Source organism: Hyperolius riggenbachi, chromosome 1 (genome assembly GCF_040937935.1).
Source record: "Hyperolius riggenbachi isolate aHypRig1 chromosome 1, aHypRig1.pri, whole genome shotgun sequence".
NCBI lineage: Eukaryota > Metazoa > Chordata > Amphibia > Anura > Hyperoliidae > Hyperolius > Hyperolius riggenbachi.
Window position 1 is genome coordinate 406,659,547 of NC_090646.1, and position 23,445 is coordinate 406,682,991.

General features: G+C 41.1%; 1 protein-coding gene across 2 annotated transcripts in view; it reads right to left on the reverse strand.

Moving 5' to 3' along the window:
* Positions 1–2,510: 2,510 nt before the first annotated feature.
* The window catches only part of LOC137552429 (programmed cell death 1 ligand 1-like), a 70,446-nt gene continuing 49,511 nt past the window's right edge, over positions 2,511–23,445 (reverse strand). For both annotated transcript variants that reach the window (XM_068271391.1, XM_068271392.1), the window contains exons 2-7: positions 20,467–20,537; positions 12,751–13,110; positions 9,906–10,196; positions 6,792–6,887; positions 5,913–6,044; positions 2,511–3,314 (exon numbers count right to left, since the gene is read on the reverse strand). In XM_068271391.1, coding sequence (XP_068127492.1) covers positions 3,298–3,314; positions 5,913–6,044; positions 6,792–6,887; positions 9,906–10,196; positions 12,751–13,110; positions 20,467–20,537 — 967 coding nt within the window. In that variant the 3' untranslated portion in view covers positions 2,511–3,297. The remainder of the gene's footprint in view (positions 3,315–5,912; positions 6,045–6,791; positions 6,888–9,905; positions 10,197–12,750; positions 13,111–20,466; positions 20,538–23,445) is intronic.

The following is a 23,445-nucleotide window of genomic DNA, read 5'->3' on the forward strand; positions in this document are numbered from 1 at the left end:
ACTAGCTAGGAAAGGAACAGAGGAAATTATTGTCTATTTTGTAGAAAATCTTCTACAATAGCAGTCGCTTCCACATTATAGGGGGAGGTTAATGTTAGGCACTTGAAGGGTGGGGGGAGGTAGCTATAGGCAGTAGGGGAGGCTTCAAGTGAGAATGGGTGCTGGGTAAGTGCATAGTAAAATATTGGTAATGCAAATTACCTTTTTTTTTTTTTACTAGCGGCAGCACCCAGCTCCACAATACCTACAGAGTTGATCCTACAGAGAGGTAAGTTTGTTCTGAGAAGAAATATTGCTGAGATTAACATTTTTACTGATCCTTGATCAGTACACAACTCCCCCAAGATTGGGTTTAATAGGTGGATCCTGCCACAAGCCCCATTAAAATGGAAACTCTTTTGCCCGTCAGCAAGATTACTCCTACCAGCAGTGTAAAAATATACAAAAACAGGAAGAAAGAAACAACATCATCACAGCCACAATTACTTTAAAACTTGTTTTATTAAAATCAGTGCATTCATTGTGTAGTTTGTATGGTGATCTCTAGTATTTACAATAAAAAATACAGTCATTTAGTAAAAAAAATATAATACAGTATACTTTAAGACCTTTCTGCATAGTGTGTATTCTTATTTTATCAAAATTGTATTTTTATTTTAGTATTTTTTTAGAATAACGCTCCGTTCACACTTACATAAACAACAAAAGCTCCAGTCCCTGCATTAGCTTTTGTATTGGTGCTGTAGTTCTAAAAATCACCTCCAGATGTGCTTTGATATGGCATAGTCGTTAACAAACCATTTATTTTTGCTCTGCTTACAGTCTAGCAAGCTTTGGTGGTCTGTTTCATGTGATTCACTGCTTGGGGGCCTAGTGTAAAGCTTGCATTGGGGCCCATGGTTCTGTAGTTATACCAACCACCATTGCACACAGTTTAACTGCTATTTCAATTGTCAAATTAATGGATACAGTGCAATCAAATAAACGACCAGAGCATTAGGATGCTGTTTCTAAGTGTATCGATGGGGGATTTATATTGCTTTTTCTGTTTTTTTTTTCTTCAGCACAACCCTTCAGTTATATTGGATTGTTTTACCATTGCAAGATCGTTTTTTTTCTTCTTGCTTTTTAAAGCACATCTGAATGGAGAGGAATATGGAGGCTGCCATATTTATTTCCTTTTAAACAATATTAGTTGCCTGATTGTCCTGCTAATCTCTTTGGCTGCAGTAGTGTCCGAGTCACACACCTGAAAAAAAAAAACATGTAGCAAATCGAATCAGACTTCAGTTGGGAACAACAGATCTTCACACTTGTTCGGGGTCTATGGCAAAGAGTATTAGAGCAGAGGATCAGCTGGACAGTTAGGCAGTTTGCATTGTTTAAAAGGTCAGGTGTGCATTAACAATTTTTACATATTTTATTAACCTTTAAGCTGAAAGCTGCGGAGTGCTTTGCGATCTGTCCATGCTGCATTTGCATTTTTAAAAAAAGCACTCCCATTGACTTGCATTAAAACCGTGTTAAAATTGCGACAAAATCACAGTGACTTTGAAAAATCCTGGCGATCCCAATTTTTCTAAATCACTGCGATTTTACAGCAATTTTAGTCAACGGGAGTGCATTTATAAAAATGCAAATGCAGCACGGACAGATTGCAAAGCACTCAGCAGTGTGGCTCAGCCCTAATTGTTGAATATCTCACCATTATTTTCTGTTGGTTCATTGAACAAGCCAGTAAAAATTATACTTAGTTCAAAGGACTAGAATAAAAATAGAAAAGCAATAGAAAATCAGCAGATTCAAAAATGCTTTTGCCAGTGTTCCCTGGATGGATAAGATAAGCAGAGAGAAGGCCTAAAGTATCTTTCGAATGTGCTGCCACTTTGCAATGATCCATTGGTCTGACCAATGATAATCCTTTACAGGGATATCCTATATGATCCACAGCAACATGAGTACCCAGCACATACACACAGGGCCGGCCTTTGATATGAGCGACCGTAGCAGTCGCTCAGGGCGCCAGCTCTCAAGGGCGCATGCGCCCTGTCACCCCTTGCCACCCCGCTGTCTCTCCCTGCATCCTCTCTGGCTGTAATTAGAGCAGGACTACAAGAACATGGTTGCCGATGTCCAAAAATGCGGACAATCAGCTGCCATTTTCTTGTAGCCCTTCTCTAACTACAGATGGAGCAGAGGCGGGGAGAGAAGAGTGACGTCGGCGCTGGAGCGTGGAAGTCAGGTGAGTCAGTCTCTGCCTGGCCCACTGCTGCAGAAGGGGGGAGGGATTGACTGGGGGAATACCGCCTACACTGGGGGCATACCACCTACACTGGGGGCATACCACCTACACTGGGGGCATACCACCTACACTGGAGGCATACCACCTACACTGGTGGCACACCACCTACACTGGAGGCAGCTATGCTACTACACTGGAAGCAGCTATGCTACTAAACTGGGAGCATACTACCTACACTGGGGGCAGCTATGCTACTACATGGGGGGGGGGCATACTACCTACACTGGGGGCATACTACCTACACTGGGGGCAGCTATGCTACTACATTGGGGGCATACTACCTACACTGGGGACAACTATGCTTCTACACTGGGGGCAACTATACTACCTACACTGGGGGCAGCTATGCTACCTATATGGGGCAACTATACTACCTACACTGGGGGGCAACTATGCTACCTATATGGGGACAACTATGCTACTTACACTAGGGGCAACTATACTAGCTATCTATACTGGGGTAACTATACTACCTATACTGGGGGCTACTATACTAGCAACCTTTACTGTGGCAGCTATACTACCTATGTTTGGCTACCTACACTGAGGGTACCTACACATGAGATCCTATACTGAGGGAACCTATACCTAGCTACCTACCTACCTATACTGAGTCTAAGGGCATTTTTTGGGGAGGGACGCACCACAGCTATAACGAACAATGAACAAACAAATTGTTGGTGCTATATATGGGCCTGTGTGTGTTCAAGCAAAGAGGATGGGGGGTGGGGGGGGGGGGAACCAAAATCCATTTTCGCTCGGGGTGCAGCACCATTACGCAAAATATAAAATGTCATGGCATTTCTCTAGATCAGAACTTATTACCACTCACTGACAACGAAGAAGTTGTATAGAATCTCTGGACCTGCCAGAAAAAAAATACTTTAAGTACGGTAAACATTATTTTATAATAAAGTGCTGAAGTGCAAGTAATAACTTTTCTCCACATTCTCCGCTCCAAGGAAATGTTCATTGCTCTTCTGGAATCTTATGAATTATGTATTAAATACATCTGTAAAAGAAATGTTTAGTGTCAGAGACCTGTTTAAAGGCTGAAATAGCAATTGCATGCAGATTAAACAAAGGAAAGTTTTGTATATAGTTGAATGGAATTGTCTGCTCTCTGTAGATGCTTTTGTTGCAATTAAAAAGGGACCCTGAGTAGTAAAAAACCCCTGAAATCTGGAGTCACCTGGAGCTTCCTCCAGCCTTCAGTAGCCCGCGAGGTCCCCGGCATCCTCTTCCAGTAATACAGTAATCGGGGGACTTTGGCTCAAGTTGCTCGTGCACACCCCTGATGCGCACTCGTTGCACCATCACGCTGGTTGCCGTAAGAGTCCTGTGCATGCGCGGTTCTCTAAAGACTGAAGTGCGCATGTGCAGGACACAACTGGTGTGATGACGCGATGGGTACGCGCCGCGCGTGCATGTGCAACTTCAGCCAACATTGCCGCATTAACAGAGCCACCAGTGGGACCAAGAAAGAGCAAAGAGGATGCTGAGGGCCCTCATGGGCTATGGAGGGCTGGAGGCCCTTACTGTTCAGGGTCCCTTTAAGAAATATGAATAGGATCATAAAACAGTATCAATCACTGTAACAGGATAAGGATGAGTTAGCATTTTGCACTGAAACTGAGTAAATAAATCAAAGAAAACTTCAAAATAATACAGGTGAAACATGAAAAAAAAGGTGAAACTAATATATGAAACAGGCTAATCACAGGCAAAGCGGGATATTTCAAGCCTTTATTTGTTGTAATTTTGATGATTACGGCATACAGCTTATGAGAACCCCAAAATCAAAATCTCAGACCATTAGAATATTGTATAAATGTTCAATATTCTAGGCTCAAAGTGTCAGACTCCAATCAGCTAATTAATCCAAAACTCCTGCAAAGGTTACTATTTCATGTATTAGTTTCACCTTTTAAGTTGAATTACTAAAATAAATGGACTTTTACACAACATTCTAATTGTTTGAGTTTCTCCTGTAACTTTAAACTGACACTAATAAAAATCAGTTTTTTTATATAGTTATTCATTGATATAGCAGTTAAATAGTATCATTAGGCCCCTGATAATAAGCAGCCACAAGTGATCCCAGTATCCTTCAATACACGCTGTTATTTATCTTGTAATGCAAACAGGGAGTGTGAGTTACTGGCCAATTAGATCTGTGCCATCAAGATATATACTGCACAAGACCAAGACAGGGGTGTGCTATGATATCTGGCATTAAGTGGAATCCACTGAATATGAGATCACATTGGCTCAGCCCTACACACAAACCTCACCCACAGGAATGATGTGCTCACTATGCACAACGTCTGCGTACAAACTGAAGTCTTTGTCCTATGTGACGCTCCATAATGACAGTATAGTATGCTATATTCATAAGTGGAAAGATGAACAGAAACCCCAATATAGTACCATAGCTCATGTAGAAACAAAATATACTGTACATTAATTATTAATGCAAACAATAAAAACCCTACATGACTACACCCAACACTGAGTAATATTTAATATCAAAACATTATTAATCTCAGCAGCCAGGAATATGCAGCAATACTGCATCACCAACATAATAATAGCCAACAGAAAGGTACTTTCACATGTGAAGTATAAGAAAAATCCTGCACCACAATGACTAATACTATAAAGCATCGATATATTAAAATACAACACCATATCTAACACCACTATACAGCAACAGTAGATCAAAAGCCAACATCCCAACAGACAATAGCAAATGATAACACTACGTTGAAAATGATATGACCATAGATCTAAGCATTGTACATAGTACTACATACAGTATAAATTAATTAAAACCATGCCAGCACACACATAACAAGTCATATAGGCTGGAGTTGGAACAGGAGCTGCATCACAATTACCTGTAAGAGAGTTGCTCAGATGTAGCTGACCACAGTTTCCTTGCCCACCCTGCGCACACTGGCAGCTTGATCCCACTGCCTTCTTGTGCCATCTGTGCCCATACATAATGATCCTCATATTGTGGTGCTCACTCTACTATGATTTGCATATGAATGCATATTGCAGATTACTAACCAATAAACCATACAGCCACCTATAAATTTTTTTAAAATAAAAAACTCCTGACTGTTGCTGAAGTTGTGAATGCCAGTATTAGTTTGTTGTGGATGTTTTATCTGATGGAGCCTTGTGACCACTACCTACACTTATAGGTTTCTGATCAACTTCTGAGGGCTGGCCTCGCACATTGTTTTACTGCACGGTTGGGTTACTCTCAATTATGCTGTATATATTTTTCATGGGGAAGATTATAACTAGTATTATTATGGAGATGATGTAGAAGAGGAAAACTTGAAATTTGTTTAATTCAATCCTAGTTTGTTAAATGAATTAAACAATAATACGTGTATGTAATATGAAGAATATTGTTGACAATAAAGCAGCAAAGTAAAGAAATTGTACAGTACATTGATAACAACTAAGAATACTGTAGTGTGTGTGTCCTACACACGTTTCTGTTAAACCATTAGTTCTCTAAAACATCACCTTCACTCTTCAGCAGCCAGCAAGCAGCTTCATGCCAAATATATGTATGTTAACCATTTCTTACCCAAGACTTCATGTTCAGATTTATCATCATGATATGTGCTGGTAGTTGCACAGTTGTCACCATGTAGACTCTTTCTTGGTTGTTTAGAATTGTAAAAGTTCATATTTTCTTTATAGCGCCTTTTGCAGCGACCTAATGGTATCAAAAAAATTGTACCATTATTACAAAACATTTAGTTCTTTGTGCTTTTGCACAGATTCTTGCAATTACTACTGTATGATGATTAAAGTTGTTGTTACTGGTACTAAACAACTGCAATTATAACAACAGATTAACATTATTAGTAGCATATGGATGGCATTGCGAATCATTAGGTGCATACGTTAGCAGAAGTTCTCATTATTTGTCACAAGAATGTTCCAATGTGTTGAAAGGTCTTTCCAATTGATTAATACCTCTTCCCTCTTCTCTTGTGCAGCAGTCAAATGTTACAGCTGAGTCAGAAAGAACCACAACACACATGACTAAATTACACATTTAACTGTGACAGCAGAAGTTTGTTATTTGTTGTTACTTGTGAATGATGTGTTCTTGTGAGCCAAAACTAGTTTATGATCAGCAGGCTTCTGAACCTTTTAAATGTTTTCCAGTTCATGCATCTCGATTCATTGATAATTGGTATATAGTTTATTGTGATCTGAACTACGTAACCCCATTTTCTTCAGAGTGAAACACCCAAACTTTCTCTTGACCTCTAGTAATAACCCACTAAGAACAAAGAAACTATGGCTTTTAGTCTAAAAAGTAAAAGGTAACATTTTCATTTGTTTTACTTTCTTGCTAATTTCCCATCATGAAGATTTTAATAAACAAAATTCTGAAGTTAATAAGAAAATATTAGGAAAATAACAGCTGATAACATTAGTTTGATTATCTTACCATTTATTAAGAATGTAACAGGAGCTAATATAATTAAAATAACAAAAACGGTAACTGCATATATCCATTGAGATGATTCTTGATTTCTTTCCGTTTCTGGAACAGAAAAAATAGACATACTGTAAGATTGTTTGGCATTCATGGTGTAAAAGTAGAGCTATACTTTTTTTTTTTTTGTCACAAGTTAGCGGAAAATGACACTTTGTGAAAAAAAAACCAATACAAATCAATTTCCGCTAACTTGTGACAAAAAATAAAATCTTCTATGAACTCACCATACTCCTAACAGAATACCTTGGGGTGTCTTCTTTCTAAAATGGGGTCACTTGTGGGGTTCCCATACTGCCCTGGCATTTTAGGGGCCCTAAACCGTGAGGAGTAGTCTGGAAACCAAATGCCGCAAAATGACCCTTGAAATCCTAAAGGTACTCATTGGACTTTGGGCCCCTTAGCGCAGTTAGGGTGCAAAAAAGTGTCACACATGTGGTATCGCCGTACTCAGGAGAAGTAGTATAATGTGTTTTGGGGTGTATTTTTACATATAACCATGCTGGTGGGAGAAATATCTCTGTAAATGACACATTTTTGATTTTTTTTTAAACACAATTGTCCATTTACAGAGAGATTTCTCCCACCCAGCATGGGTATGTGTAAAAATACACCACAAAACACATTATACTACTTCTGAGTACGGCGATACCACATGTGTGACACTTTTTTGCAGCCTAGGTGCGCTAAGGGGCCCAACGTCCTATTCACAGATCATTTTGAGGCATTTGTTTTCTAGACTACTCCTCACGGTTTAGGGCCCCTAAAATGCCAGGGCAGTATAGGAACCCCACAAGTGAACCCATTTTAGAAAGAAGACACCCCAAGGTATTCCGTTAGGTGAATGGTGAGTTCATAGAAGATTTTATTTTTTGTCACAAGTTAGTGAAAAATGACACTTTGTGAAAAAAACAATAAAAATCAATTTCCGCTAACTGTTGACAAAAAATAAAATCTTCTATGAACTCGTCATACACCTAACAGAATACCTTGGCGTGTCTTTTTTCTAAAATGGGCTCACTTGTGGGGTTCCTATACTGCCCTGGCATTTTACGGGCCCAAAACCGTGAGTAGTCGGGAAACCAAATTTCTCAATCTGAGGGGTGGGGGGGGGGGGGTGATCAGGAGGGAGCAGGGGGCAGTTTAGGGTTAAAAAAAAATAGCGTTTATAGATAGTGACAGGGAGTGATTGATGGGTGATTAGGGAGGTGATTGGGTGCAAACAGGGGTCTGGGGGGTGGGCAGGGGGGGTCTGAGGGGTGCTATGGGCGATCAGAGGGAAGGGGGGGCAGGATCAGTGTGCTTGGTGCAGACTAGGGTGGCTGCAGCCTGCCCTGGTGGTCCCTCGGACACTGGGACCACCAGGGCAGGAGGCAGCCAGTATAATAGGCTTTGTATACATTACAAAGCCTATAATACTATGTACATACGGCGATCCGGGTGCCGGCGCTTCCGAACGGCCGGCGGGTTACAGCGCGAGGGGGCGGAGCCAGTTGCCGGCAGCTGATCGCGTCACGAATGACGCGATCGCCGCATAACCACGCCTGCCACCGCCTCCGCCGATGGGCGTATTGCGGTCGTTTAGGCCCAGTCTTTGCCGCCGCCCATCGGCTGGGGGCGGTCGGCAAGTGGTTAAAGTACATCCGAGGTGAAAAAAAAATGATGAGAAAAACAATTGTATCTATCCTCATTCTCATAAAAATGACCTTTTTTTTAGTTATCCCACAGTTTTATTTTATATTTAAATCTAGTTTTTACATTTGTACTGTTTCATTGTCTCTGCTGAATGACACCTTCATTGAAGTATGCCAGAGCTCAAATCTATGAATTATTGACCCTTTTTATCTCTTTCCTGCTCTCAGAAGCCATTTACTGACAGGAAAGTGTTTTGTGACTGTAATTAGTTATCAGTGAGGGTTGTGCTATAGTCTTACCCAGCCCGCCCCGGTCCCGACCCGGGCAGAAACTGTCACTTGCATACTTGAAGTTAACCTTTTTCAGGCAGAGAAAGAAAAAAGTAAGACAGCCTAGTTCAGATGTTCCCGCACTTTTTGGCCTGTGAGCTACTTTAAAGAATTAGCAAGTCAAAATGATCTACCCATGTTTAATTTTAGGAGCACACTTGTATATACAGATTGGAAAGTGTAGTGGGGTCGGAATACCATAAAGACCTTCACGATCTACCGGTAGATTGCGACCTACCTAATAGTCACTCCTGGCCAAGTTATTTGTGTGCTTGGCACTGTACATACACATGTCTATCTCATCATATCACATGTCATCTCGGGTATCCTTTAAAGGGACATTAAGTCAAACAAAAAAAATTAGTTTTACTCACCTAGGGCTTCCAATAGCTCCCTGCAGCTGTCCGGTGCCCTCGCAGTCTCCCTCCGATCCTCCTGGCCCCACCGTCAGCCACTTCCTGTTTTGGTGACAGGAGCTGACAGGCTGGGGACGCGAGTGATTCTTCGCGTTCCCAGACACATTAGCACCCTCTATGCTGCTATATGGTATATGATATATGCTATAGCAGCATAGATGACGCTATTGTGGCTAGGAACGCGAAGAATCCCTCGCGTCCCCAGCCTGTCAGCTCCTGTCACCGAAACAGGAAGTGGCTGCCGGCGGGGCCAGGAGTATCGGAGGGAGACGGCGAGGGCACCGGACGGGGGCTATTGGAAGCCCCAGGTGAGTAAAACTCATTTTTTTTGTTTGACTTAAGTGTCCCTTTAAGATGTGACTCTATGGACATCTAACCTGCAGTTTTTATAGTTGTGGTGCCAGCTTATTGCAGGCTTTTTTCAGTCCATTCTAAACCTGCAATTTGACTTCTGCTGACAGATACGGCTGAACTAGTAAAGCAGACCTTATCACTTCCTTCCACAGGAAACCAGTATTATCAAAATTATGCATGCGGAACACATTTTACATTGCTTGGAAAGAGCATACTTGATGAAATTAGGGGAAATCTGAATTGTGTACATTTCTCAAACACCACATTGGCAGAACATTTCCTGAACATCATAGCAAATAAAGTACACAAAACCATGGAAAATGTCTGGGTACCTGATATAGTAAAAGTAAGAGATGTTTTATTATTATATGCTTCATTCCAAAATGTGCAGGTGAAATTCCTGTTAGCTGCAGAGGAGACTCTGATCACACTGGTGACACTGTACAGTTTATCAGCAGTGAATTCAGAAGTTGTGTTATAGACTGTTATAGGGCTCCCACTGTCATTCAGCCATGTAACCTCAGCCTCTGGATATCCCACAGATTGGCAGGAGATCTCCTTTACCCTCTGTCCTGAGGAGGTGACCACGTCTCTGACTTTTCTATGTATTTCCTTGTAAGGAGCTGTAAGGAGAACAGAAGATGTTGCACATTTGTGTTGGAATGATGCAGTGAAGTCATGCAAATACAGTAGGATGGTAAGTTGCAAATAAGCACGTGTGAAGGCACTTTAAACATCAACCAGTCCAGGGGCGTAACAATAGACCCTGCAAGGGATGCAGTTGCAGGGCGGCCCAGAAGATGAAGGGGGCCCCATGGGGGGAGAATTTTCTTTTCCCTGTCCTTACTTAGACACTGATGACTAAGGGCATGGAGAGAAAAAAATGTCTGCTCTCTGCACAATTTTTCTAATGGCTGCATCTGCTCAGCCACTGATAAGGAATTATACAAAATTTTGCAGACAAAGATTTGTAAACAGTCCCTATTCAGTGTTCAGCAGGGTCAAGAGGGGGCCCCATCCAAAGTTTTGCAGGGGGGCCCAGTGAGTTCTAGTTACGCCACTGAACCAGTCAAACCTTTTCAAAAAAAGTTTTTGCAGCTTGTTCCACTTTTTTCAGAGTAATTAAATACAGCCAGGGACACATTTACCATAAGGCACTTTAGGCAAGTGCCTACAGGCGCCTGAGGATAAAAAGGCAGCGCACTCCCCTCCCTGAGTGCCTCCCTTCCTCCTTCCCTATGCAGAGTTCTGATGAGAGCGTAAATGAGATGCTACTCACCCTGCTCTCGGCATTCCACTGACGAGATCTCCCTTCAGTCAGGGGCACCTCTAGCTACTTAATACTGAGGTTCCTCTAGCTACCTAATATTTGGGGACTCCTTTAGCTACTCAATATTGAGGATAATTCTGGCTACCTAATACTAAGGGGCACCTGTAGCTAACTATGATGGCTAAGGGAGAAGTGACAGCTGGGACAGCCAGCACAATAGCGGTTCAGGAGGGGGATTGTTGGTTCACAGAAGGCGGAGTCTAAGTTGCCAGGGCATCAGTGTCTATAGGCTCCTGTGAGGTAAATCCAGGCCTGAATACAGCGTATTGGAGGTATAAAAAAAAATCAAAGATGAGATGATATTTGACCCGATTCAACTCACTTTTTCTCCTAAGTTTTCTTCTAGGTGATATCTCACATCTTATCAATAAAATGCCTTTTACGTCATCAGCAAGCAAGAAAATGTTCAGAATAATTTTGACTACTTTTTCACCAACTTTTTGGTACTTTTTCCATTGGTAAAATAAACACCCGGAGGTGAATCTAGAGAAGAGATTTTCAATATAATGCTAATCATTTTGATTGTTTGCTAATTTTATTTAGATATATGTAGTGTGGAGTTGGACTATTATAAGTTTAGCTGATGATTTTGGCTGGTTCAGTTCCAAGCTGCATACATTTACATACGGTTAACAAACTTTGCACCACTCAACATATGTAGCATCTCCTTGACCATCTCTAACAGGGACTGCAGGCGGCGGGGCAGCGGCAGATACATACCTTCGGTGCTTTCCACGGATGTTCCTCTCTCTAGCTTCTGACGTGACTTCCTGTATAAACAGGAAGTCGCGTCAGACACTAGAGGGAGAAACATCTGCGCTGGAGTGCACGGAAGGTATGTATCTACCGCTGCCCTGCCACCTGCATACACTTTATTCAATGCTGGAGGGTAGCGCAGAAGGAAGAGCCCGAGGTGAGGGAGGGGGGGGGCTGTCCCCCCTCCCCACCGACGTGCCACCAAATGCTCCCCTCATGCTGCGACCCCTTCAGCCCCCAAAAACGGCCCTGAGCAGGCCCGAGGAGGGGGCCCGGGCCCCCCTGCGAGAGCATGGGCTGCATCCCCTATTGTTACGCCCGTGAATTCTCTAATCTAGAGTGAGATCATTCTGCTTTATTTCAGTGAGTGTTCATACAGGAATTGGTCTTAGATAACACCCACTCAAATATGAGTACCAAACAAGAGGTGTATAAATTATAGTTGTAGGACTAAATAGATAATAATATTAGGCTATTGGATTTCAACCTGGACATACTGACTGCTATGCTATTCTCTATGCTCATTTCTGCAACTGGAGTAACATTTTCAAGCACAGCTGCAAGCAGATAACTAATTATACAGTAGAAATAGCTGTAAATGCACTCTTTTGCATCTAAAGGTTTACTATTCTGTTTCTCCAATCCTATAAATAAGTTAGTCCTGCTACGCACAAAGCAGTTAATTCGGCCCAAAGAAATGGGTATTAAATTATCAGCTACATTGGTAATTCGGGCGCCAGAGGCTCTCGATGTAATAACAATGGTTGCACAACTGTGCACGATAAAAAAAACAGAACTCCATAGTAATGGCACTATATATAATAGCAGCAGGGGTAATTTTGGCACTGGAGGTGCCCAATGTAATAGCACATGGGGAGCAGCAGTACATGACAAATAGCAGAACTCCGTAGCAACGATGACGGATTTAATAATGCCACAGGCAGCAGGCACTATATGATTGGGTGTAAAAGGGATTGCAGTACTCTGTACAATGCACCACAATTACAAAGGGCTATATAGTGGTATCTACTTCAACTTTCTATAGTGGAATATTAATTATAACACACATTAAACTATGTAACAGCAATTACCTTTCACTTCTAGTTGAATCGTTTTATAGTCTGATCCTTGGGAAGATATAATACACAGATACTGGCCTGCATCAGTTATCTTCAATTTATTGATGCGCAGTATGGCACGACCTTTGGAGAGTTCTTGGGATAAGAGTTTCACTCTGCCTTTCTCTCCGTTTTTTTGTAAAATGTCTGCTTCCTTCCCATTGAAAAATGTAGCAACTTCTATATCCTTGCCAGTATCTGTTTTATGTTTCCATATAACAGTTGTAGCGTCAATGTCTGTATCTGGCTTCACTGGAAACTGGCATTCCATGGCAACATCACCCTCATACTCTGCTGTGTAGACAGTATTGATGGCTTGCACTGTAAACAATGCTGAAATAGAAAATATAGCTCAGGTCAATAAGTGATGCCAAAGAGCAGGTTTTATTCCGATTTTTGTACAGGCACAAACTGTATAGGCTATTCCTGTAGAAATGATTCTGTATTCAGGCTGTACAGTTAAAAGTGGATCCAAGGTAAACTTTTACTCATTGCATAGTTGTGTTCCTTTCATATAGTTTATAGGGCATTCCTCAAGCCAAATACATTTTTTGTTTTGTTTTAATACTCTAATTCCCTAACTAAACAAGCCTCAACCACATCTTCTCCAGAGTGCCTTCTGAGCCTTAGTAGCAAGGGCTTATGGGAGCTCAGTCTGGGCAGGAGGAGGAGGAGGTTACTAGCCAGAGATTTTAGAGGCAGAGGGGAGGAGGAGAGGGAAGTGAAGTTTTCACAGACTGAGGGCTGGAGATGCACTGCACCTTGACTGTGTGTAATGTGACAAACAGAACATGGCCACTCTCATTGAATCACAGGAATAAATAATCATAAACCGTTGAAGCTGTTTGCAGCTAGATTTGCTGTGTAAACTATCTAAACTTTAGAGAAGATATATAGACAAGTTACTTGTTATAGTTAGTTTTTCATCTCAATCCACTTTATCTGCATCTCACTCACGTGTTGCTGTTCATTTTATGGGAAATGCGATAATTTACAAACAAGTCCGGTGTTTTAGTTATTGATATAAGTGCTATGTTGAGAATTAAGTTAAACAGGATGTTTTGGAGGGTGGGAGGAGGATAAATAGTTTGTGGTATATTCTACCACTCCATAAGATTCACACCGTCTAAAAGTATCCTTTATTTAGGCTTCTTTAAAATATCATAACAGAGTAAAAAATATGTGGGTCTGTGCTGGATCAGACCCACGTATTTTTTACTCTGTTATGATATTTTAAAGAAGCCTAAATAAAGAATAATTTTAGACGGTGCGAATCTTATGGAGTGGTCTACATTACACTTGTGACTCCAAAGTTGGTACCGCCATGTCTATCCAACCATCGGTGCAGTGGCAATTACTTACTACAGTGTGGCATATTCTATAGCATTTGTAGGATATTATGATGATGACGGTGCATACACACTTCCAATTTTAATCAGCCACCTCCATGTAGTATAATCACAGAAGGTCTGCACCGTTAAACGTTCAAATTTCTTTATTTATAGCTCTTAGATTAAAATGACATCAATAAAAAACAGGTCTGCATGATCATTATGCAGACCTGTTTTTTATTTATGTCATTTTAATCTAAGAGCTATAAATAAAGAAATTTGAACGTTTGACGGTTGCTGATTATTGAAGATTCCATGTGACTCCAGGGGTGGTCCCGGCACGTCAGGTCCATTGGTCCAGCAACGTCGGTTAACTGGACCTCCATGTAGTATGATGGGCAACAGATTTTGAATATTCTGAACAAATTGTGTAGTTAAACTTTCATACAACATGAAAGTGGTAAAATTGGCCAATCAAAATTGGATATGTGTACCAGGCTTAAGCTTAACCAGAGATTAGTACTATATAATTTTGTATTAAACCACTCTACTAACTGTTTATTGCTTTGTGTTGTTGCACTTATTCTACTACATTTACAATTGCAACACATTAGAACAGGTACTGGGCAGCATGGCTGCTAGTCTGTATAGTAGCCTATACACTATGCATGTTTCAGTGCCTTATGGCGTAGGTTAAAATCACACAGCAACACATGTGAATAGACCCACAATGGGCCCATTCACATCAGCGCATTGGCTCCGTGGTGCTTCGGGTTCCATTGTAATACCCAGGCCAAGTGAGGCGACTTCCTAAAGTGGCAGAAGTCTGGGGACAGCACCAGGCAGAAACAGGAAGAGAAGAGAGTGCCTGGCCAACCTATACTGGGGACAACTGTACCTGGCTAACCTATACTGGGGACACCTATACCTGGCTACCTAGCTATACTAAAGATGTTTATGCAGCTATAATGTGTGGTGCAAATTGTCTGGTGTTGTGCAATCATTCCAATTGGAGTGGGGAGAGGGGGGGGGGGGGGGAGGCGCATCCTGACAAGTTTGCCTCAGGCAGCAAAAAGTCTACAACCGGCCCTGGTAGTAACACAAGGACTATGCTCATGTTATGCTCATGTTACAAATAAATGGTGTTGTGTGTTGCTGGAAGATGCTAATTTTGAAACCCATTTAGATGTGCCCCATGCCGCAGATTGCAACAGATTCAGTGTAAATGTAACTTTATACTACCTTATTATGTAAAAAGAACAGAGAAGAGCCAACAGTCCTTTCTAATCCAATGCACTGAATTTATTCTGAACAATAATATTTTTACATTCATGGACAAAATATACCATCAAACCAACAGCACAGCTATGGGGTCGTCGTTCGCCCCTTCCTATGCAAATCTATCTATGGGTCTCTTTGAAGTACAAAAATGAAATATAATAATCCATTTTTACAGAACATCATTTTCTATAAACGCTACATAGATGACTTAATATTTATCTGGAAAGGTAACGCCTCCACCATCTCATTATTCATAGATTACCTCAATTCAAACGCAGCAGGCCTTCAGTTCATGTCCCACCAATACCATAGAATTTCTCGATATAACACTATTCATCGACTCAAATTGCATAAAAACAAAAACGTATTTTAAACCAGTTGATGCAAATAACTACATCCATTTCGAAAGTTTCCACTACCACCCCTGGACCACCAATACACCATACAGTCAATTCAAGAGAATTCATAGAAATTGCACAGATCTACATGACTACAACACCCAATCCGAAATACTCACAAAAAAATTCCTGGCCCGCAAATACCCCAAAAAACTAATAAAAGATGCCAAATTCAGAGCTAAGGTCCACAAGCCCCACACCACATCACCCAAGACCAACAGCCCCACTAAAGACAGCTACCCTCGTTTCATCACACGGTTTAATGCTCAGCATCCTCAAATTTGATCCATTCTAAATAACAGATGGGAGATACTACTACAGGATCCCTACCTTCGTCCATTACTACCACCTACACCAGCCATCACATATAGACGAGCGCCCAATCTACATAACATCTTGGCCCCTAGTTACCTACGCCCAATATCAAAGACCATAAATCCACAAAAACAATTAACACCAGGATGTGCTCCCTGTAATAATGCCAGATGTTTAGCATGTACTTTCATTAATACTACCACTAAGTTTACTTCCAATACCACTAACATTGAATACCAGATAAAGGAACACATCACATGTACTTCTAGATACGTTATTTATGTCATATCATGTCCTTGCCACCTCCAGTACGTTGGCCGTACCACCCAACCGGCATGAAGTAGAATAGGCCAACACAAACGTAATATACTAAAAAACTTCCCACTACACAGCGTTTCTAGACACTTTAGCACCCACCACAACAGCGACCCAAGTCTATTTCACATCACTCTTATAGAAAGTGTACACCAAAATACCTTGGATGCTTTTGAACGTTTAAAAACCAGAGAAATGTTTTGGATACAAATGTTGAGAACCCTTGTCCCCGAGGGCCTCAACGAACAATTAGAGAAAATCTGTTGATCCAAATCTACCGCACAAAATAACCTTTTTATGCTAGTCGCCTCTTTTATCATACCTTCTCTCTTAATTTTAATGTTAATGTTCTGTTTTATCTTTATTATTCTTCTTTTTATTATTATTATTATTTTGTCAGCATTTATTCCATACGCCAATGTTTTATCTATGCTTGCATCCTGATTGTATTTTAATTTTCCTTTCTCACATCAGCATTTATTCCGTACTCCAATGTTTTATCTATGCTTGCATTCTGATTGTATTTTAATTTTCCTTACTCACATCAGATACTGTAATTTATACAGATTTTTATCATTTTCTAATACATTTATACTATACAACACTACTCATAACAATATCATGGATTCTCATCTTATATCTTCCTGTTAATTTTTTTTTTTTTTTTGTCCAGCAGGGGTCAGTATACCACCATTGTGATACCCCACATCACACATATACACACATCCGTGCTTTTTTCTTTTTCTTTTCTATGTTGTACATTTAATGTAATTTCACCTTTGCATAACAAATTCTTCCCTTTATCTATCCTTATGGTGAAAGTATTATAGACCTGGGCTTCATTTGTAGCCCATACTTTACTCTTTACAAACAAAGGGCAAGATGCCCTGGAGCAATATGGCCACTAAGGCACTTCCTCTTTTGTCACATCCAATCAGCAACACTCCCCCATTCTGGAGGGAAACCACCACACCGCCCCACTCCCTGATTGGACAGGAGGCGTGGCTATCACACTATTTAATCCACAGTTTTTGGACACCTTGGCACTGAGGCGCCAGGTGTTACCCGGACCTTTTACTGGTAAGTGCTTGACCACTTTTTGTTTAATTCATCTCTGCCTATCTTACTATTCACACCATTATCCACCTAGACCTGTTTTATGCTCAGGTCCATTTTAGATTACTTTGTATTGATCAGCTTTCCCCCCCCCTCCATCCCTATCACCACCATATAAGCTCTTCTCCCAGGTCCCCCCCTCCCCCCTTGTTTCACAAACATTTTTTGGCCACACCATTATGTTTGATGCATACGTTTGCAACTATTTTCATACTGTTTGCACATACATACTCCCAGGTCCCCCCCCCCCCTTGTTTCACATATTTTTTTGGCCATACCATTATGTTTGATGCATACTTTTGCAACTATTTTCATACTGTTTGCACATAGATACTCCCAGGTCTCCCCCTTGTTTCACATACATTTTTTTGGCCATACCATCATGTTTGATGCATACGTTTGCAACTATTTTCATACTGTTTGCAGATACAAATAATCATTAGTCACTATACCCCCACAAACCCCCCCCCCCCCCGTTTTCCTTTTGTCCCCCCCCCCCCCCGTTTTCCTTTTGTCCCCCCCCCCCACACACACACACACACACTTTCACCACCACCCATACCCACATACACACCATGCATATGTTTCTATCTACATTACACAATACACTAATATGGTATGCCTATGTTTATTTACTATATTATTTACTATATCTTTATACAGTGATTTGGTTCTGATGTACACCTACTTTTGCCTTTGTCCCTAGTTGTATGCTCCAATGTTATATTGCCTGAGGAAGCAGGTTTACACCTGTGAAACGCGTTGCGACCCCCTTGGAGTATGCCAATAAAATTTATTTAGATTTGAACTGACAGTTTATAGTGTCTGCTTACAGGAGGTAAGTCCACCGCTGCCTCCAAAGCATTTTTAAACATTTTATTACCTGATTTTATCCTGCTGGCGCCTCTGTTCTTTCTACATAATAATTATCCACCCTTGGTGGAGGGGGATACCCCTTTTTTCCTGTCTACAGAGAGTGACTTCTTATTCCTGAGTGGGGACAGGATAATCTCCTCACCTGCCTATACAGTGGTTGCCTGGAGGTAACCCTGTCTTGTGAGTATATATATTGTACTCTTTACATATATCCATTTTTGCAGTACTTACTACACTATATTGGGCTCTCGGTTTCTCTCTTCTGTATTCTTTATACTACCTTATGCTGTTCATCATCATCATTACTTTGTGCTGTGAGACTTATTATACTTTATTTGCAGTTGCAGCTTAAAAGACAAAACATTGAGCAGCAGTGCTGCTTCTCTGCACAGAATAGGCATAAACTACTCTTAGGGCTAGTTCACAGTGCTCAGTTGCAATGCAGAATAACTCACTGCCCATAAATTTCTATAAGCCTGTTTACAGAACTGTGTTATTCTAAATTGCTGCATGCGGGCTTTGTATTAAAGAGACTCCGTAACAAAAATTGCATCCTGTTTTTTATCATCCTACAAGTTCCAAAAGCTATTGTAATGTGTTCTGGCTTACTGCAGCACTTTCTGCTATCACAGTCTCTGTAATAAATCAATGTATCTTTCCCTTGTCAGACTTGTCAGCCTGTGTCTGGAAGGCTGCCAAGTTCTTCAGTGTTGTGGTTCTGCTTTGAATTCCCCCTTCCAGGCCCCTCTATGCACACTGCCTGTGTATTATTTAGATTAGAGCAGCTTCTCTCTTATCTTTTACAAGCTGGATAAATCGTCCTCTGAGCTGGCTGGGCTTTCACATACTGAAGAATTACAGACAAGGGCAAAGCTGTTTGCAGGAGAAAAAAGAGCAGCCTGAAACTTCAGTGCATGAGAACTGCAGGGAGAAAGAAACACGCAAATGATTGAGGTTAAAAAGGAAGGCTGTATACAGCCTGCTTGTGTATGGATGTATTTTCTATGTGTGGACATACTGTACATCAACCTACTTCCTGTTTTGGTGGCCATTTTGTTTGTTTATAAACAAACTTTTTAAAACTGTTTTTAACCACTTTTAATGCGGCGGGGAGCGGTGAAATTGTGACAGAGGGTAATAGGAGATGTCCCCTAACGCACTGGTATGTTTACTTTTGTGCGATTTTAACAATACAGATTCTCTTTAAAGTCTATGTCCACTCTCCATTGTAGTTCACACTCTTGTCTGCAAAGTATAGCCAGGAAGTACCTTTCATGTTCATCATTATTGCTTTGGGTCTGTTTTGTTGTTGTTGTTTTTTTTTACAAAATATTATGCCAGACGCTGGATACCAGTGTTACTTATTTGCACAATACAGCTGTAAACTGCCTTCTAGGATTTATCATCGCTTTGTATTGTGGGTCTTATTATACTACATTTGCAGTATAAGTTTTTCCAGGGATTTAGCAGTAGTACTGCATTTTCACCGTGACAGTGACTGTTCACTGCTATGTCCACTGAGGCTTATGCTGCTGCATTTCCACTGAACAGGCAGGCAGTTTGACATTGTCAGGGATGAGCAAATATCTTAGCTTCCTCTACTCAACAATAATAATAATAATAATAATAATAATAATGGCAGTATTTGTATAGCGCCTTTCTCCTGTCGGACTCAAAGCGCTTGCGAGGCAGCCACTAGAGCGCACTCAGTAGGCAGTAGCAGTGTTAGAATAAGATCACACCAAATCCGTTGTGATGCCCATCCCAACAGATTTACAAAATAGGCGTATCAGGAAACATGCATCGCAGTGCATGGTACCATGTCGCTGTTTATTTGTTAAGTGGGCATAATTTGCAAGTTTTTGGTACGGCACAGCTCAAGTAGCATTCTTACAGAGTATGGCGCACTGCAGAGGCTATGCATATGTGAATCCATCCATTGTGGAAACATTTTATTACATTGCTATGTGATTATAATCTGTATTATAACGCACTGCAATGTGTATAGTGTAAACGTGTTCAAAGTCTTAAATTCAACATAAATTATGTATTCTTACCAGTAATAGGAGCAAAAAGACTGCAGAAAAAGTAGACACCCAGAAGGAAGACAGATATATCCATCTGCAGCCTGAAACATTTAAAAGAAAGCATTACTGAGACCAGAAGTGAATATATGACACATGTAATTCTGTATTGGTGGTTAGCATTCACCTACACACAGCTCCCTTCCTCACTTGTAACCCAACCACAGAATACTGCAAGCAGCTTCTTCTTGGGACAGAAATGGCTCTTACATTTACATAAGCTTTTCTGTCAGTCATAGTAGCAAATACACAGCCATGATTTTGAATTAACATAGAAGTGCAGATAAGTGTTTCTTAGCCCACTTTAGTTGTATTAATGTACCTTAGTATAAAGCATATGAAGCAGGTAATTTGGGCGCCGGCGATTTGCAAGCAAATTATGGGTACCCGATAGACCGCAATGTTAAATGCGGTTTTAACGTTGACTCTGTGTATAATTTGGGTACTGGATAAATTACATTTATTGGCGAATTATATTGGCGAAAAGTGTCAGATATGGGTGCAGGGACACTTTAGCAGCGGAGACTGCGACTCAGATATCAGCAGGGTGGAGGTTAAGTTAGGAGCAGGTAGAGGGTCGGTTAGTGTGTGAAGATGGTTAGGTAAAGTGATAACAGGAAATTGTTATAATTCCCAATATTCTATTATCTGTATTAGCCAGCCCCCAATAGTATAATATTAGTAGTTCTACCATTATTCTACTAGTGGCTTCTCCCAGAGCCCAAATTAGGCCTCTTTTCCATGTACTGTTAATAGGCAGTGAAATGCCTCTCAAACTCTCTCAACTGCTCACTGCTGCATGATAACTGCTCACTGCTGCCTGGAAACTGCTTGCTGAGCACACAGTTCAACAGTCTGTGGAAAAGAGGCCTTACTGTGGGGCCCTTTTCAACATTTAGCCTTTTTCTAAAGCAAACCACAAACATTCCCAGGTGAGGTAATTAGTATCTCAGCAGAGCTGATGAACTACCTCTGTGGATTTCCACAAAACTTGCACTGTTTGTCAGCCTGAGGACAGGGTTGGGGAACACCGATATACTGTATATGCACTCACATCCTGTCTGTGCTGCAATAAGGAGAGCTGAACAGAGCTGCTGCAGACATGGATCCTTCTCTCTGTGAGGGGTTTTGTGAAATACGCTTCTGTATACTTATTGCAAATAGAACACATTGCAAAGACGCTGTGATATGGGATTTTTAAAATATTTTTTTAACATTAGGGTTTGCCCACATGAGAATAAGTGAAATTTGGTTACCGTAGATATTAAAACTGTCATAGTGAAAGTTCTGTAGTTATACGGCACTTCCAGAAAATCAGATGACAACTGTAAAATGCCTGTTTCACTAGGAACTATATTAAACATGGTAAAAACAAAATGAACAGTAGGATGGCCATCAATATGGGGGAGAGGGAACACTGGATGGACAAATTCCTTGTGGATAAACAATAACACAGACTGGATACAACTATTAAGGCTTTGATGCATGTACATCAGATTTGGCCTCTCTAGAACTAGAGTGGCAATCATCTTAAGCTGCCATTATAAATAGGTTTGTCATCAGCAAGACGTGTAGTCAGGGTCCAGGGCACACACACGCACATTACACTGTTAGGGCTGGAACCCACAAGAGGGTTTTTTTGAGCATTTTGGCAGCGCTGCGATACGCTAGCGTTTTGCCAAAACGCTCAGCTGATGTTAATGGATGGGGCAACTTCCACAGGAGCGTTTGCGTTTTGGGAGCATTAGCGCTTCAATATAAAGTATTGAAACGCTAGCAGAAACGCTCAGCAAAACCTAAACTGAGCGGTTTTGCTAGCGTTTTGCGGTTCAGCACACTGTAACAAAATTAAAAATAATTCACAGGACCAATCAGGATAAAAACGCGAAACGCAAAACGCTACACAACCGCTGAGGAAAAAAATACACTGTTGCAAAACGCGACCGAAAACTCGCATGAATCCGCTTGCAAACCGCTCATGCAAAACGCTAGCGGTTGCGTTTGCGGATTTCAGTGGGTTCCAGGCCTTACACTGCAGTTGGCTCCGCCCACACTGACATGGCCACGCCCATTTTTCATGTGTCAGCGGTCAGCAAGCAGTGCATTAGAATCAAAGTTGCTTTCATCTCAAGAATTCTAGTAGTGGCTATAATACCAAGGCTCTACTGTGAACTACAGCTCCTGAATTCTGTATATTTTCCTATGAAGAATCTCCAAGGGAGCTGGAGACACCATAATGCTGGAGTTATCAATGATGTAGGGCATTCTCCATGAAAATATATGACAAATCCTCTCCTTCTGAAGCTGGCTCCAACCCCTGTACCCTCCCATCTCCTTTTCCTTTTCATCTCTTTCTTTTTCCTCTCACCTTTTCTTTCTCGTACTCTTCTGTTCTCATTTTCAGTGGATTGCGATGCCATACAGGTGTTCAGTTTATCTGTCTCACTATGTTGTCATTCTGCTGGTATGGTTAAACGAACAGTTTCTACTTGCATACCCTGTATGGCCTGGTGCACTGCACACCAAAAGAGTTTTTCTGAGCGTTTTGAGTTTTTAAATCGGCTGCTAATTTTATCCTATGTGTCTGTGCACACTGGAGCAATGAGGTTTTGTAATAAACCCCATAGCATTACATTTGGAAGAGGTTTTGAAACCTCTAAAAGCTCTTCCCAATGTAATGCTATGGGTTTTTTTACAAAACCTCATTGCTCCAGTGTGCACAGACACATAGGATAACATTAGCAGCCGATTTAAAAACTCAAAACGCTCAGAAAAACTCCTCTGGTGTGCACCAGGCCTAAATGCTGTTAAGTTCTTTATTAATAATAATTAAAACAGATTTACCCAGAAAAATCCTCTCCTGCAAGATCACTAGTTAACTGGATACTAATTAGCTTTTATTTACAATTGCGATCACCGGATCCCCGAATTACCCGTGCATTGCTGCTATAG